Source organism: Malaclemys terrapin, chromosome 17 (assembly GCF_027887155.1).
Source record: "Malaclemys terrapin pileata isolate rMalTer1 chromosome 17, rMalTer1.hap1, whole genome shotgun sequence".
NCBI classification, from domain to species: Eukaryota; Metazoa; Chordata; order Testudines; family Emydidae; genus Malaclemys; species Malaclemys terrapin.
In genome coordinates this window covers 2,982,953-2,998,729 of record NC_071521.1, presented here as the reverse complement: position 1 = coordinate 2,998,729, position 15,777 = coordinate 2,982,953, and the positions used below count along the sequence as shown (strand labels likewise).

The 15,777-nt window shown below is 45.4% G+C and overlaps 1 protein-coding gene across 1 annotated transcript in view; it reads left to right on the top strand.

Moving 5' to 3' along the window:
* Nucleotides 1-661: 661 nt before the first annotated feature.
* ADGRD2 (adhesion G protein-coupled receptor D2) overlaps nucleotides 662-15,777 on the top strand; it is a 97,112-nt gene continuing 81,996 nt past the window's right edge. Inside the window, exons 1-10 of the mRNA XM_054007095.1 lie at nucleotides 662-1,725; nucleotides 2,869-3,123; nucleotides 3,630-3,717; nucleotides 4,446-4,544; nucleotides 5,827-5,879; nucleotides 8,657-8,687; nucleotides 12,675-12,782; nucleotides 13,057-13,173; nucleotides 14,437-14,555; nucleotides 15,289-15,461. Of these exons, the coding sequence (XP_053863070.1) occupies nucleotides 662-1,725; nucleotides 2,869-3,123; nucleotides 3,630-3,717; nucleotides 4,446-4,544; nucleotides 5,827-5,879; nucleotides 8,657-8,687; nucleotides 12,675-12,782; nucleotides 13,057-13,173; nucleotides 14,437-14,555; nucleotides 15,289-15,461 (2,107 nt within the window). The remainder of the gene's footprint in view (nucleotides 1,726-2,868; nucleotides 3,124-3,629; nucleotides 3,718-4,445; nucleotides 4,545-5,826; nucleotides 5,880-8,656; nucleotides 8,688-12,674; nucleotides 12,783-13,056; nucleotides 13,174-14,436; nucleotides 14,556-15,288; nucleotides 15,462-15,777) is intronic.

Sequence of the window (15,777 nt, the reverse complement as noted above, 5' to 3'; positions counted from 1 at the left end):
TACAAGAGAGACCCTTCTTATAAATATTGCCCTAGGAGATGAGTGTGTTATCTGGCTAGTAGTCTCCAGGCCACACTCTTGGGTGAGCAAAGATGCAGTGACGAACGATGTCTGCATAACATGAGGTAGTGGAGGCTGGTCCATATGAACTATAATGAATCCTCCAGTCTATCTACTCTTCCAGCCCACTGATTGATAAAAGGAATGAAACTCCGTAGGTTTCAAGAAAGGACTGTGTGGAGAATGGGCCTGTAGAGATTTTCAGAACTGCTTAGGCACCTAACTGCCATTGACACCAATAAGAATTTGAGACTTCAAAACTCACTGAAGTGCTTGTTAATACTTGGCACTCTAGGGCTTGCCAACGCACATCTGTTCGTGGTGGGGAGGGAGAACTTTTTTAAAATTCTGCACCCCCTGAAGCAGTATTTTGTGTGTGTGAGATTAATAGAAGATGCCTTGTTTGCCAGCATATAGTTGCCAACTCAGGTTCTGAACTGTAAAGCAAAAACTGTTCTTTCACCCCTACTCAGTAGTCTTTGTCAAACTTACAAGTAACTTTAAAAAAAAAAGTGTCTAGGGAATCATATGGCGTTGCCAGGGTTACAGGTGGCTTTCTAATATGCTATGACTCTTCTTCTTGCAGAACAGAATTGGAAAAATGAGCAGCGCAGCAGCTCCTTCTCAACTGAAGTCTAAAGGAAGCCTACCCCAGGTTCTTTCCCCAGTGAAACTTCATTCTACCCTAGGTACTCAATCTCCAGGACACAACAGTATCAAGGTCCTTACTAATGCTGAAATGAGCAGCCTTGGTTTGAATCCTGAAGATACGATGCCTTTTACGCCAGAAGCCAGCCAAACATCTTGCAGACTCCTGCTGAACAGTACTCAAATCACAGATAGCCCAAGAATGAATGCAACATCTCAGGTGTCTGAACGAAGCTTGCATGTCTCTAATCTCTCTCCTATTTCTCTTGAAAAGAATGATAGAGCACCAACCCGTTTTTTAGATGAAAATGTGCAACCAAGAATGGAATGGATGAGCAAAACTGTCACACAATCTCTGTTTCCGCCACTGAAAAGGAAAGTACTTGTAGATGGGACAGAACAAAGTGAACAGGAAAAAACTGTGTCTATTAAAGTGCCTGTTTCAAAGAGGTGCAGCTTCCAAACTAGTATGTCTGATGATCCTCCTCTGATGATGAAACCAGAGACCAGCAAACATCTCAGGCGCTCTCCTGGCCAGATGTGTATTTTGGAAAATGGGCCAAAGGTGGCAAAGAGCAGGTTACCCCTCTCTGTCAAATACTTTGGTCCTTCTCCTCTCAACAGTGACCAGATAACTGAAACATTAGGCAGCAAAACTGCAAAGCCTTCAAAAGGTTCTGATGTCCCTGGAAAGGAAGCTGTTAAGAACACTGCAAATGTACAAAGCCCTGTACACCCTCATGGAACTCCTGTTAGGGATACTAGCTACTCATCTATGGATGGCCATGATGAGAACCTGAAAGAGTTGTGGGGGACATTCAGTGAAAGCCAAGTGGTTCAACCTTCTGGCAATGTGAGGCCAATGTCTGATGGTTCTTCAACCATGGATCTCTGCTGTGAAAACAGGGGGAGCCGTGGCCATGTGAAAGAACAGTGGAGGACCTCTTCCAAAGGAGGCTCTTCTGGAGAGAGCAGTGCCATCAGTGTAGCAGTCAGGGTTAGGCCACTGACCCAAAGGTAACTTTCTAACAGTGCAGTGATCTAAGCCATGAGAGCGAAGAGTCATATACTGAGTTCCAGCATACAGCTAGAATTGCCCTTTCCTTTGCCCTTGCCCCATCTTCTTCCCCAGCCTGCCTCCAGTATGAACATCCAGTGTCCTGCCTATTGGTTCAGCTCCCCAGATAAAAACTGAGCAGTAGAACTTGAAACCACCTCAGACTCTCAATAAACAGGGGCCTAGTTATTGGCTCAGCTGTGCTCATCAGTAGCTCCTATTGAAGACAGTATGATCAGACTGCAGATGTGCTGCTAATCCTCTTCCTCCTTCCATCATCTTCTCCTGGTATCTTTACAATTTCCATCTCTCAGTTTATTTTTGTTTTAATCCACAACTGTACTCTTGAAATGCCGATGGGCTCAAGTAGCATATTCCAGAGCTGAATTTTGAATGCCTAGGATTTTTGTTCAGCCCAATAGCAAAGAGTTACTTATCTTTACAATTTCAGAATCTGGCTTAGATTTCAAATGCCTCTAAATTTTGAGGGGGCAGTTGACTGAGAGTGGCCTTCTGTTTGGAATCAGACTTAACACTTTTTCTGATGACCTTTCTGGAGGCCATCAACAAGAGGAGCAGCCTGGATTCTGTTCCTTGTGCTGTATACTCGAACTAGACCAGTTGGTGTGCTGTCAGTGTGTACTGAGTAAAGGTACGTAGAAGTTATAGGATCCTGTCTACAGCTTTCTGACTCAACTTGATACCAGACTAGGTGGGTCCTACTAGCTCCAACTCAAGAGTATAAAACTGTTTGAGTATTCTACTGAGGCAGAGAGAGCTGGGGGCAGGAGCAGAGTCGTAGCCCAGGTATAGCCAAGCACAAGATAAAGTTTGGGTTCAGAATATTAATTCTCACATGTCAGTAAAGGCAAAGCCTGAGAAGGTGGTACACTGGAACCATAGCCAATGTAGGCATTGTGCTAGGAGCAGGGTGGGTACTTCACCTAACTAAACACAATTTGTTGCACTGATAGGAGATGCAGAGTTTAGCATCGATTATTGCATTTGAAATACAGCAGACTCAAACAAGCAGTTGGGTTCCAGCTGTGGCCATTCAAAGTAATTGTCTCTAAAATAAAAATGTTCTTTTTCTGACTTCACAGAGAACAGCAAATTGGAACAAAATGTGTTGTGTCCCTTTCTGGAAAGGAAATACTGATACATCATCCTCATACAAACAGGCAGCTGACTTTCTCCTATGACTATTGCTTTGGGTCTCAGAATCCAGAGGATAAGGGATATGCCAGTCAAGAAGTAGTGTACTGTCTGTTGGCCCAGCCACTCCTAGACAAAGTCTTTGAAGGTTACAATACTTGTTTATTTGCTTATGGACAAACTGGATCTGGGAAATCTTACACGTAAGAACTCTACTATAAATGTTGTAACTGCTATCTCCAGCCATCCGAGGCTTATTTTAGGCAACAAACTAAATCCAGCCACTTGATCAGAATCTGCCACTAAGTAATCCTTTCCTAGAAAAGTTTAATTTTCAAAACCTTAAGTGGTGAAACTCCTATAACTCAACCAAAGAGTCAAAAACTGTTTTAGAATGAAGCAAAATCCTAAACTAATCTCTTGTAAAGACAGATAGTAACTGTCATAAATAACATCTTTCTAAACTAGATTTTCTAACAACTCTTTAGCCCATAGAATAGTGAGGGCAGTCAGAATGGAATTTAATAAGTATGTTGCATCTGTTTCCTGTCTCAAAGTGAAACACGATGGCTTTTTCTCATCTGTGGGGGAGGACTTGTGACTTGGCCAGATGAAATCATTTTGCTATATTAAGGACTAGAGCAAAATTGAGTGTCCTCTTCTGACTAGGGTTTTCAGCACAACTAAACATGGGTCTCCTCTTCAACAGAATGACAGGCTATGCTGATGAGGTGGGCATAATTCCACGATTTTGCAAGGAAATATTCTGGAAAGTAAATCTGACTCAACAAGAGGAGGTAACACTTTGCGTAATATTTTGTAGTAGGAAAGTCCCCAGTCTCTCCATTAGAGCTGGCCAAAAATTGGCCAGGGCACCTTATGGGATTGCCCCTCCGAAGAAGTGGGCAGTAGCCCACGAAAGCTTATGCTCTAATAAATTTGTTAGTCTCTAAGGTGCCCCAAGTACTCCTGTTCTTTTTGCGGATACAGACTAACACGGCTGCTACTCTGAAACCTCTCTCCATTAATCTGGATGAAATGCTATCACGCCTATAAAACTGTTCTATTTTTAGTATCCGCTTCTCCCTGCTGAGGCTTGGATGAAGACAAAATGCATCAAAAAACAGTTTTCTGCCTTATGCTAATTTTAATCCTTCCATTTAAAAAAGACTGTTTCTAATAGGCCATGTTTCAGGTATATTGTAGGTAGGTCTATACTAATACTGTTGTGAAGGCTTGTCTTAGCTGTAATAGTTCTTCCTATTAGCTGAATTGAAGATAGTGTTTGCGTCTGCACTAGTGACCATTGTAAGCTTTAAGCTTATGTAACCCTGTAAATGTGCACTAGGCTATATGGTATTAGGGCCTGGCAACACATATAATGTAACCTCGAGATGGCCAACTACGTAAAATGAGCTGCTCCATTCAGAATGCCCTGTGTTTGAAGGCTAAAATGGATTTTTGAATCCCTTCCCACTGCCAACCCCAGTGCTTGCAAGTGCATTCTTCTCCCTTATTCCAACAGGTGAAACATCGCATTGAGCTGAGTTACTTTGAGGTATACAATGAACGGATACATGATCTCTTAACATCCTCCAAAGATGCTAATGCCAAGAAGAAAGCTGTGAGTTTGGAAAATGTTACATATTTACCTGCAGTACTGAACCCCAGGTGTATGCCCCTCCTTGCTACAAAACTGGGGGCTTGATTCTTCCCTGATGTAACTTCATTGATTGTATGTGGCCTGGGCCATATTGGGCAAGCTTTGCCCTAGAGCTCTCGGGAGGAATTCTCCCTTCTGTTAGGGTCCCTTAGCCAGCCAAGGGAGAATCCCCCTGGTGTGAGCACTGCATCAGGCCGCCATAGGCTGTCCTACACAGGTCCCCTCAAAGCTCAGTGTGAGGTGGGACCATAGTTCTCTGGGCTATGGAGAATCTGGGGCAGGACCAGGTTGGGGCAGGCCCAGCATGAGGTAGAGCTGCCATGACATACAACAACATTCTGTGCTCCCTAAGTTACACTAGGGGTTATTTCAGCCACCAATCTTCCAGAATCCTGAGGGCTCAAGGTGGCTTAAACCTTTATCATCTTCCACCTGCCCCGTGCCTCCTGGAGGTGTCCCAGAGTCCCACCCTTAACTTCTGGGCAGGGGTGGGGGTAAAGGCAATGGTCCCAAACAACAAGCCTGTCCTGCTAATTGAGGGTGACTGGTTTAGTAGCAAAGTGTATCCATGTTTTGATGAGCTGATAGTAACTCTGGGCCACTTGGCAAGAGCTTGCCAGAGACCATGCTTCTAGCTTGTTGGTTCCATCTGTCTCCGTTGTTCCAGTTTCCTAGACTAGTCAGGTGACCCCAGGAGGGTCTTCCTCCTGGACTCTATCTGAGTAATCACTAAAATTCAGCTTGGGATGAGTGTCCCTTCTTGGCAGATCCCTGGCATTCTTCTCATTGCAGCAAAAGTTATCCCTGTGGCCCTTAATGGGGGGTGGGAGGGATGGGGGTGGAGAAACATGCTTGGGAGTTCAAAGGGTTGTGAGTGGTGGTACTCAAGCACCTGCATGGGAGAATCACTCCCTCGATCCTGATGGTGGTCTTACTGCTGCATGCTGAAGCAGAGGCCCCACCTGGGACAGTTAATATGGGGATGGGGTAAGAATCTGGAAGAGTCCATTGTAGTCAGAGCAGACACTACAGGCTTCATTGCTGGAGAGCGAATCCAGTGTGGGAGAAGGCAAGACTATTAAGATCTCTCCTTCAATCTTTGCTTGGCATTTTCTAGCATGATGCATCTAAATTCCCAAGGTGTCCACCTTTCATGCCTTGCTATTGCTTGTGTTAAAGAAGTAACCCTAATGTAATCCATCTCTCTCTCCCCTTCCCCCCCCTCCCCCACACCCCGATATAGCTGAAAGTACGAGAACATCCAATCCTTGGTCCTTATGTAACTGGCCTTTCTACGTAAGTATGGTCTGTTAATTTTTTTTTTAGATGGTGAAATGGCACATCAGTCACCATCCTCCTGCCTCCAGAATGTATCTGGTACGATTGTCTTACTTTTAAAGAAACACTTCTGATTAGGCAACAAACTCCAAGTTTATTGCATACTCAGTTGTAAAAAAAATGAAGACTGACTCTACATCTAAACTACAAAAATAGCCCCATGGCAGTGAGTCTTGGCGTCCAGGTTAAGACTTAGGCTCACCCTATAGGGCTAAAAATATCCGTGTTAACGTTCCTGCTCGGGCTGGAGCCCAGGCTCTGAGACCTGCCCCTCTTGCTTGGTTTCTGAGCCCAAGCTCTGGCCAAAGCTGGAATGTCTCCACTACTATCCTGAGTCAGTTAGGCCAGGCTGTGAGACTTGTTGCTGTGTATGTGCAGTGGAGGTCGGGGGGGGGGAAAGGGGGTGGGTTTTTTTGTTTTGTTTTTTTTTCCAGTGTAGGCATACCCAGAGACTTCTGCACTGAAGTCAGTGAGTGGCTCGCAGGTATAACAGTTTGTCCCTTACTCTTTAACTTTCCGTTAAAATGAGAATCTTCCTGAATCTAAGGTCCTTCAGGCTTCCCTCTTGGTGATGGGAAGGCGTCTGGAAACTTGGATGCAGACCTGCCCCCACAGGCTTGTTTCCAGCCTGGAACTGGTGTTGGATCTGAGCTTCTGTGACTGCTGCTACTCAGAGCTGAAGTCTGAGCAGAAGTTCAGCTGACCCCTTATCCTGATGAGGTCTTATTTGCACGGTAGCCTCTATCTAATCCAGCTCTAAACGACCTCCAAAACTCTTCCCCTTTGTGGTCGGACCAGTGAGCAGTTCAATTGTGTCCTGTAGGATACAGAAGGTTGCCTTGCTCTCCCACTGGGGAATCAATAGAGTAGGGGTGCATGAGGAGATGCTCCCAATACCTGGGGTAACTCTGGGGTGCACAGCAGAGAAGCCTGTCCAAAGAGCTTCTTACGTAGTTGGCTCAAGCTTGTAAAGCCTTCAGGGCGCCAGGTCCTGCGTAGTGTTGTCACTAGCGGAGTGTCCTGGTGGAGAGAATCTTCATTGTTTCAAGTGACAAGCAATGTATGTAATGGTTTAACAAGTGCCTTTCAGCTAAGCCATCCTGGAAAACTGACACTTGGTATTAACAGCAGGCTGTCCACTGAATTATAGCTCTTAGCCCAAAGGCTTAGAGCTCTGGACACAAAGATGGGCCTAATTATAGGGACTCCAGACGAGTATCTGCACATGAGACCAAACTCCTTGATACTGATCTAGTCAAATGGGAAGCATCGCACTTGACAACTCCTGAAGGTTTAAGCAGAGGCTGCATTAATTTCAAGGAACTAGTATAAACAATTCTAATCTCTCCAGCCCTAGATGAAAAACTGGGTTCGCTCAGCTCGGTGCTGTGTGTGCCATGTAGTTGAACTGCGCTCCAATCAACATGAAGCATCTTATTGATTCTGCTGCTACGGTTCTCCTCTTAGAATTAACTGGAAAGTTTCTTTCCAAGTGAAACAGATAAATACGTAGCACTTGCATTGTGCTTTGTCTTCAAAGCGCTGTGTGAATATAGTTAAGAATTATCCCGACAAGTTAGCAAAACTGAGGCATACGGGTGGTGTGATTTGATCAAAAACCTGCAACAAATTGATGGTACCCTTGAGACTAGAACTCAAGGTCTGGACCATGTTCTCTCGCTTAATCAGTAAACGATTGTTTCTCATACTGCAAGAAGTCTCTTCAGAACTATTGCGGATCCTGCTTTTGAGGGTGTATGTGACTCGCACAAAACAGAGAATGCAACCTCATGGCACACAAGTTGTGCAGTGTTCAGACTGACTGTATCCAGACAGCCTAGAACTAGCTTCTTAAAATCAAAATGAAACTCCTGTACATGGCTCTCAAAGATGTGAAGGGAGTGGCTTGCTTTAGGGGGTGGAAACTGAGAACTCCTAAGTGTTGCTAGTTCTGGATGGTAGCATCTCATCAGCTGGATTCTGAGGAATATATTGCCATTGTTGCAAGGCAGCATGACTCTTATGGGGAAAGGGAGAAAGGAAGCCTGAGATCTGGAAACACTGGAACAACCTAACCACTCTGTCTGCATCTCTTAACTGATCCTGTAGTTAACATTAACTGCCAAACAAGCCCCTGCAGTCCTGGGCACCCACTGCTTGCACAGCTAAGGGCTGTGTTAGTCAGATGGTAAAATCCAGCAGGCTGCACCTCATTGTGGCCTCCTTTTCTAATACAGAAAATATTGCAGATCCCTCATGTGGCCCAAGAGGGAGGGCTGCCTATTGGGAGCTGTGCGCTCTACAGGCTATGCCTCCGTGTTTCCAGATCAGGGTGACCCTGTTGTGGGGCTCCATGGAACCTGCACTTCAACACGTGGTGTGTATTGTGCTCTTGACTCATTCAGCTAATTTCCCGGCCTGCGCTGGTACCTGGTAGCGGAAGGAGAACATCGTGCTGCCAGATGCTCTCTTTTTAGTCTAACACAGTTGTTTTTCTCTTCTCTTGATAAAGTTAAAATAAACAGTCTCTTGGGTGAATTAGAGGCGTCAAAATTGGATTGGCATCCAAATTGTGGAGCAGTTGGTGGTTGGGAGTCTGGGGAAAAAGAAACAGCAGGCTTTAGCTAGAGGGGACAACAGCTTTATTTCCCTCATGGTCCTCGACAACGAAGCAGATGTCCTACAATTATTATTTTACCTTCTAGTAATATAGTGCCTCTTCCCTATCCTCCCAGGTATGTGGTTGGCTCTTTTGCAGATGTGCAGGTAAGTCTGCCTTAGTTCAAAGCTCTGTTAATGATGCATCACTAGCTCCATCTACTGCTGTCTTCTTCCCTGCATCTTTATTCCTGAAAGTGGCTCATTGGAATCTAAACTAGCTATTTCTGCTTCTCTCCAGTCACCTTTATGGCTGGAAATAAGTGTCCATCCTGTTGTGTATGGACACTAAATATGCCAGGAGTTTGCCTACTGTCCTTAGCCAGACACCTTTTCCTCCTCCCCTCGGTGCCAGCTGCCTTTTACTTGTAAGGGGCTGTGTCCTATTGGAGATCCCACCGTGCTGTACAGCACCTTGTATGGAGGGAAGACTGTACGGAAATGCAAAATATTAAGAGCTTAGTTATTTTTCAGGTTGGGGAAATACGTGGGGGATGGGCATTATTTGCCTAATGGCAATACCTGAGATCAAGTCCCCTTTATAGTAGGTGCTGTACAGACATAAGACAGTGCCTGCCTTGAAGAGCTTACAACTGAACTACTATAAAGCAGCTCACGTGATTTTTTTTGGGGGGGGGGCAGGGGAAGGGGAGAGACAACTGAGCACGAAGTGAACTGATTGGCTCAAGGCTGCGTGGCAGAATTGTGAATAGAACCTACATCTCCAGACTGTCTAGTGTCCTGTCCACTGGACCATGCTACCTCTGAGTGGAATGGGAACCATTTTCCTCAGTGTGCAGGGGATGGGGAGGAGAGGGGCAGATCAGCATATGTAGGCAAAACTTTGGGGTTGCACCTCTAAAAAGGAGGTTGTGGTCATGCAGTACTTCCTAAGGCCACTGAATAAATCTAATCACAGACTGGAATGGCTTAGAAATTGTACTTTATACTGCCAAATGCTATACAAATATTGACTTGGGATGTGAGACTGAGCTTGGTCCTTCAGTACAGTGTGAACAGACATCCATGTACAACAAAACTCAACTGCTTTCCCACAATGCTCTCTGCTTCACAATGAGGATGAACTAGGTAAAGAGGGACAACTTCTGGGTCTGAAGCACTGGGTGGCTCTGTCCCAAGTCAGATTTCTTGCCAGTGACTTGCTTGATCGTGTGTGTGTTTGTTTAAACAAAATGTAGGCCGTCTGTTCTTCTATTGTATTCCTGTGTTTTCTCTGGTAACCTGGTGATTCTGCCAACTCTCATAGCTGCCTCTGGGGAAAGAGTGCCAAGTAAAATGAAAGTTTAAGGTACCAGGCTACTAAATGTAAAAATGCTCTGATGTTCTATTGCTCAGTCATTCAGTTCACCTGCACAAGCCCTTTCCCAAGGGAAAAGATCTGTATGCAAAAGGGGATTTCAGTAAAATTGAAACTATGGCTGAACCTGTCTGCCCACCTATGTTTGAAAGGCTGTGGAGCATGTCAGTGGCCTTAACTTACTGAAGAATCTACTGTACCTGAATCCTGGGTAGCATCAATATTTAATCTTTTAGTTGTTGCTTATCTTTCAGTAATGACTATGGCAGCTCATAGGGGAACAAGAAACGATAACTTAGGCAGTAGCTGCAGTATTGCTGCTGTAATCTAGCCTGGCTGTGTTTGTGCTCTCGGGGCTTGGTGGTTCTTCCTGCTGACAGATTTGCCCAGGAAGCATGGCACTGCATAGTATCCTACAAGATGTGTGGTGACACTGTTAGTGTCTACTCACTCCTGCAGTCCCTTCTCGCTGGTGAGGTGCTCTGGTGCTGAAAGCATTCCAGGCGCTGGTCGTAGCTATCAAACCGGGTACTGAAAGTGCAAATCTTGGTGTACTCTTTGTCCTAGAGAATCTGCCAAATGCCTGCTGATGTATCTAACTCGCTGAATAATTTTGGCTCCTGCCATTTCAGCAAACTGTCCGTTCCCTGTGGGCAAGTGTAAATTTAATGTTCTTGTTCATCTCCTGTGGTCTGACGCATACTTTTTCCGCTTCTGTGTGTTTTTGTTTTTTTTTTTTTTTTCCCTCTACAATCCCTAAAGAGTGAACCTCTTCTCCTGGCTCTCCTATGGATGATGCCATTAGCTGTCCATGCCTTGCAGCTTTGCCTGGTCTCTTTCCGGGCTTCTGGAACACTTCATGTGGCATGCCTTTCTGGCTCTTTCATTCCATAACAGTAACTTTATGCCCTCTTCCAGCAACTTCAGTGCAGTTGTTTGATGGATGAACCTCCCCGGTTAAATCTTACAGCAAGGCACATAACATTCTCCTCTGCAAATGTAGAGGGTTCCTGTCTCTCTAGCTCACTCTCCTAATCTGTAAGCAGTGTTGTAGCTATGTTGGGCCCAGGATATTAGACACACAAGGGTGGACCAAGTTGATCCAGTAAAAAATATTCTGTTTCCTAATTTGAATTTTTATGGTATACTCAAGGCCTAATGAAATGGGCATGCTTGATCTCATCTGTCTCTACTTCTGCTCTTGATTTTGAGCTATCTGATCTACACTTGTCTCACCTTCCAATCCCAGGGCTTGTGTTCTAATGTCCACCAAGTTCTTTCCTGTTATATTGGCCCAAAGAGCTGAGGTCCTCCAGTTGTTCCTATCTAACATCCGAGAGAGAGACCCCTACCAGCTGAGCCGCTGGCTGTAACTATAAAATAGACTAGCAAATGTTCTGTCAAGGCAGCATCCGTGTACTGCAGTGTAAGCAATGCCACGGATTCACTGTCCGTTTATCCCATCAACCGTGCTTGCAAATAAGCTCTGAGACTTTTTTTGGAAGAACAAGATTCACTAATGAGTTGTGTTTCCAGGTCAACTATCTTCAAAGCCTTTAAGAAAAAAATGTCTAAGCCAGGCATCTATTGTTTCCCTTCTCCTTGGCTGTTTCCACAGTTCATCTGATTAATTCTCTTAACTGACCATGGAAATCAATTAACCTGCTCCATGCTGAGAGTGACATCCTCTGCTAAATGGAACAAAATTGCTCCTTTCTCCAGTCAGGCTGAGAATGTTGGGGGGAAGAATGCTGCTTCTAGGTATAGTCAAGCCGATCAAAATCAACAGAGAGCAGAATTTTTTTTTTTTTTTTTTAAGTCTGAGCCCTTTTCTTCAAAACTGCATATGGCACTGCCATGCAAAACTGCTCAGATTTGCAGGGCACTTTAGGAGCTGGCTGAATCCAGAATTTGGGTGGGGTGGGGGAAGGGGAGGAGGGGAAAATCCCATGTGAGCAGAGAGACCACAACTTAGGGGCTGACTGTCCTTGTCTGCTGCAGCTGCTCTCCAGATTTGCTGCTAACATGTGGTAGCCTGGAGTTTGTAATGGGTATTTCATAAGGCAGAGAAATAAGTGGCTCCCCATATCCCATAACACTCAATTGCTCTGGTGGGTATCTTGAACTGCTTCCTAGCAAGCCCACTACCCTGAAGGGGCATTTCAGAACTAACAGTTAATATGTCCTGACACAAGCCTGTATCGGCAACACCTGCCGTCTCTTGGTAAGCTGCTATGGCCAGGCAAGTCTTAAACAGCGAAGCATCACGCAATTGCTCAGAATGCAGTCTCATTCCTTGGAGCTGGTGTTCTGTTCTGTACAGGTGCTTGTGTCTCCCTGCTTGCTGCAGTGTCTGAGTGCCTTCCCATCGTGTGCAGAGTGACTAACATCTGTCTCCTGGCTCATTTTCTCTTGTCTTCTCCCTAATGGCAGGACTGTGTGCAGTGTGGGGACTTGTTTTAATGTCTCTCTCTCTCCAATGGAAAAAGACAGGACACAAGTGCACCCTGCTGATGAAAGCAGAATGGGGGATGGGGAGGATAGTAATGGCCCTTAGCTTCTGGGGGAGTTCATTTGACACTATGGGACTGGCTCCTGGAAAAGCTCTGTTTCCTGCACAGACTAGCTTTACCCTTTCCCGCTCCACTGTGTCTGTGGAGCAGAGTGTCAACAGCAATCCTCAGACCGGGGTCCAGGCCATGGAGCAGGGTGGAGAGGAGCCAGGGAGGGAATGTGAGCGGGATCAATGTGGAAACTAATTGTTGCTTCTATTCTAGACCTGGCTGGAACTTGGAAACAAGCAGCGAGCTACAGCAGCCACTAGCGTGAATGAGAGAAGCTCCCGCTCTCACTCTGTGTTCAAACTGGTCGTGGCTCAGACGAAGGCAAGTGGACCCCATTCCCTCCAATCCCAGACCTATCCCGAGTCACCAGACTGTTCTGGAACTGCCCCTTGAGTCTTCCTGTACTTGGCTTTCATGCCTGTGGGGTAAGATTTGGAGCTATTAAAGTGACCGGACCAGTGTGCAGACTGTGCTGCCTAGCCATGGGATGACGTAGCCTTGTCCACTGATTTGAAGGCTGGAGGCAAGGAAGATGCTGAATGTTCATACGCTAAGCTCGTTGGCAACAAATCTAATCTCTTGTGTGGCCTTGCAGAGGGAACACCTGGAGGGAGAAGCACATGACCACATGCTGGTGAGCCACGTGAATTTGGTGGACCTCTCGGGAAGTGAGCGCTGCAATCTGGCACAAACCAGTGGGCTGAGAACGCAGGTTGGGTGATGCTGCTTACTTTGGGGTGGGAGAGGAGGGGAAACTAAATCCAAATGCAAAATCTTCCACTGAGTTGGTATGATGTCTATGAAAATGACAGGGAATAGTAGCGACCTTGGAGGAACCATTAGACCCAGAACTGGGAGATCGGGGTTCTGCCTGTCCAAGAGGAAAGTCAATTAAGTATGACCCTGATCCTCTACTTATCAGAGTCCCTATCTGATACCTACCTCATAGTGCTTGGATAACCAATTCTTGGCTGAAAAGTGCTGTAGAAGTGCAAAGTATTGATGTTAGTCTCTCCTTGATCTGAAAATCCCCAGTCCTGGCATTCTGCTATTGATTAGAATTTTTAACTGACTTTTCTCAGCCAAGTAGGTGTCTCTAAAGCATGATGGTGAACGAATCCCAAAATGTGAGCCTCCAAGGAAAACCCCACACTTAAGCAAGCTGGATTATTTTAACTCTGAGAACATGGATACCCTTTGAAATATCTGGATCTCTATAGAATAACACGTTGGGAAAAGAACATAAGAAAGGCCGTACCGGGTCAGACCAAAGGTCCATCTAGCCCAGTATTCTGTCTACCAACAGTGGCCAATGCCAGGTGCTCCAGAGGGAGTGAACCTAACAGGCAATGATCAATTGATCTCTCTCCTGCCATCCATCTCCACCCTCTGACAAACAGAGACTTGGGGCACCATTCCTTACCCATCCTGGCTAATAGCCATTAATGGACTTAACCACCATGAATGTATCCAGTTCTCTTTTAAACGCTGTTATAGTCCCAGCCTTCAAAAGTAACTGTATCGAACTGGCACACCTTCCTCCATATGTAGTATGTTTCCCCTGTGCCATATCTGCTTACTCTACTGACAAATGACGTCTCCCGCTACAGGTAATCCAGCAGCGCTAATGCAGTTCTGGACGACTGAGCTGGATTCTGCATGCCACCTACATTGTGACTTTAGCTGGCAGCTTGGTTCCAGTTGCTGAATTTGACTAGGGCTGATGTGAGAATCCAGCTGATAGCCACACTTCTAGCGGCATGTAAAATTGCTTCTGATTTGCAAACTGGATCTGGAAGCTATTAGGAGAAACAAGTCTTTGGATCCAGTTCTCATTTTTGTAACCATATAATGATGGGATGCCATAGCTGGGATCTGAAAGGGAAAAACTAAGTTAATTCAGTTAGCTTCTGTATCAAAATCCCCTTCTGGCTGTTGCAGTTACCTTTGTAAATTTGGTAATGTCTCTTTCCAGGAAGGTGCTAGTATCAACAAGTCCCTGCTCACCCTCGGGAAGGTGATCTCTGCACTATCTGAAATGTCCCAGTTCAAGAGAAAGTGCTTCATCCCTTACAGAGACTCTGTCTTAACCTGGTACGGCAAGGAAACTACTGGCACCTTCACACAGCTCTCCCATTAAAATCCGATTCTGGGCATGCTTGTTAAACATCACGGCTTTGTAACTGAAACAGAGTTGTCCTACAGGACGACTGGTGGAGCTCTTGGAGCTGGACTGCAAATTCAGATTTTGGAAAAAATAGTAAGGGATTCTTCACCAAAGCCTTAGTTCAGCTGGTCTCTTGATACTGCTCCTTAAAGCTTTGCATGCTACCACTTTTAGGCACCGATTGTATGAGAAGCCTGACCTTTAATAAAATAGAATGAAACAAGATACTAAAATATCGTGGACATTTTATAATCTGCCCAATACTATAGTATCTGGGTGCCTAACAACCTTGTAGATGGGCCTAATGTTAAAGGGATGTTTTGGTTAAACCAGAACTATGCAAAGTCTTTATAAACTAGCAAAAGTGTCTTTTCTGACTAGTGAATCTTGTACCTCCCCCATTATGTTCTCACATAGGAGCCAGAAGCAGAAGTGGACTTTTCTGGTCAATGTAAGTGAGGTACAGAAGTTAATGCAAAACTTCTGGGCTTCGTAAAGCCTTAACCCTAGAGGCTATTGCAGGAACTAGTATTCCACGTGGCACTGTCCCTTTAATTAAGGGTGGGATAGAGGATGGGTGGATTTGCAAACTGGATCTTGTTGCCATTTACCCATGATTCATGGTCACTCTGCTAACTTGTCTCCTAAATCTGCTTTGAGGCTTTTGAAGGAGAGCCTGGGTGGTAACTCTAAGACAGCCATGATAGCCACCATCAGCCCAACCGCTGCACACGTTGAGGAAACCTTGAGCACGCTGCGCTACGCCAGTCAAGCTCGCAGCATTGTTAATGTGGCCAAGGTCAATGAGGATTCCAATGCAGTGCTGATCAGAGGTATGGAGCTGAGAAGCAGCTCTTAGCAGCCTGTGGTTCTGGGATTGATGCCTCCAACAGTACAAAATGATGGGAGGCAAATGACACTGACCCGAGAGGGCAGTAAGTTAGAGGGGCCTAAAGGAAATATTTCCCGAAGCTGCGAGTAGCTGTCTTCTACCTCTGCTGTATGAAGCCAAGACTAATACTGTGACTAGCTGCTTTTTTTTTTTTCTTGTATTTAATATTTGCCTGAGATCTCCTATACTAGGGTATTGTGCACTTGGTCAATGTGTACCAGGTGGCCAAAGGTGACACGCATTGTCCAAAAACAATG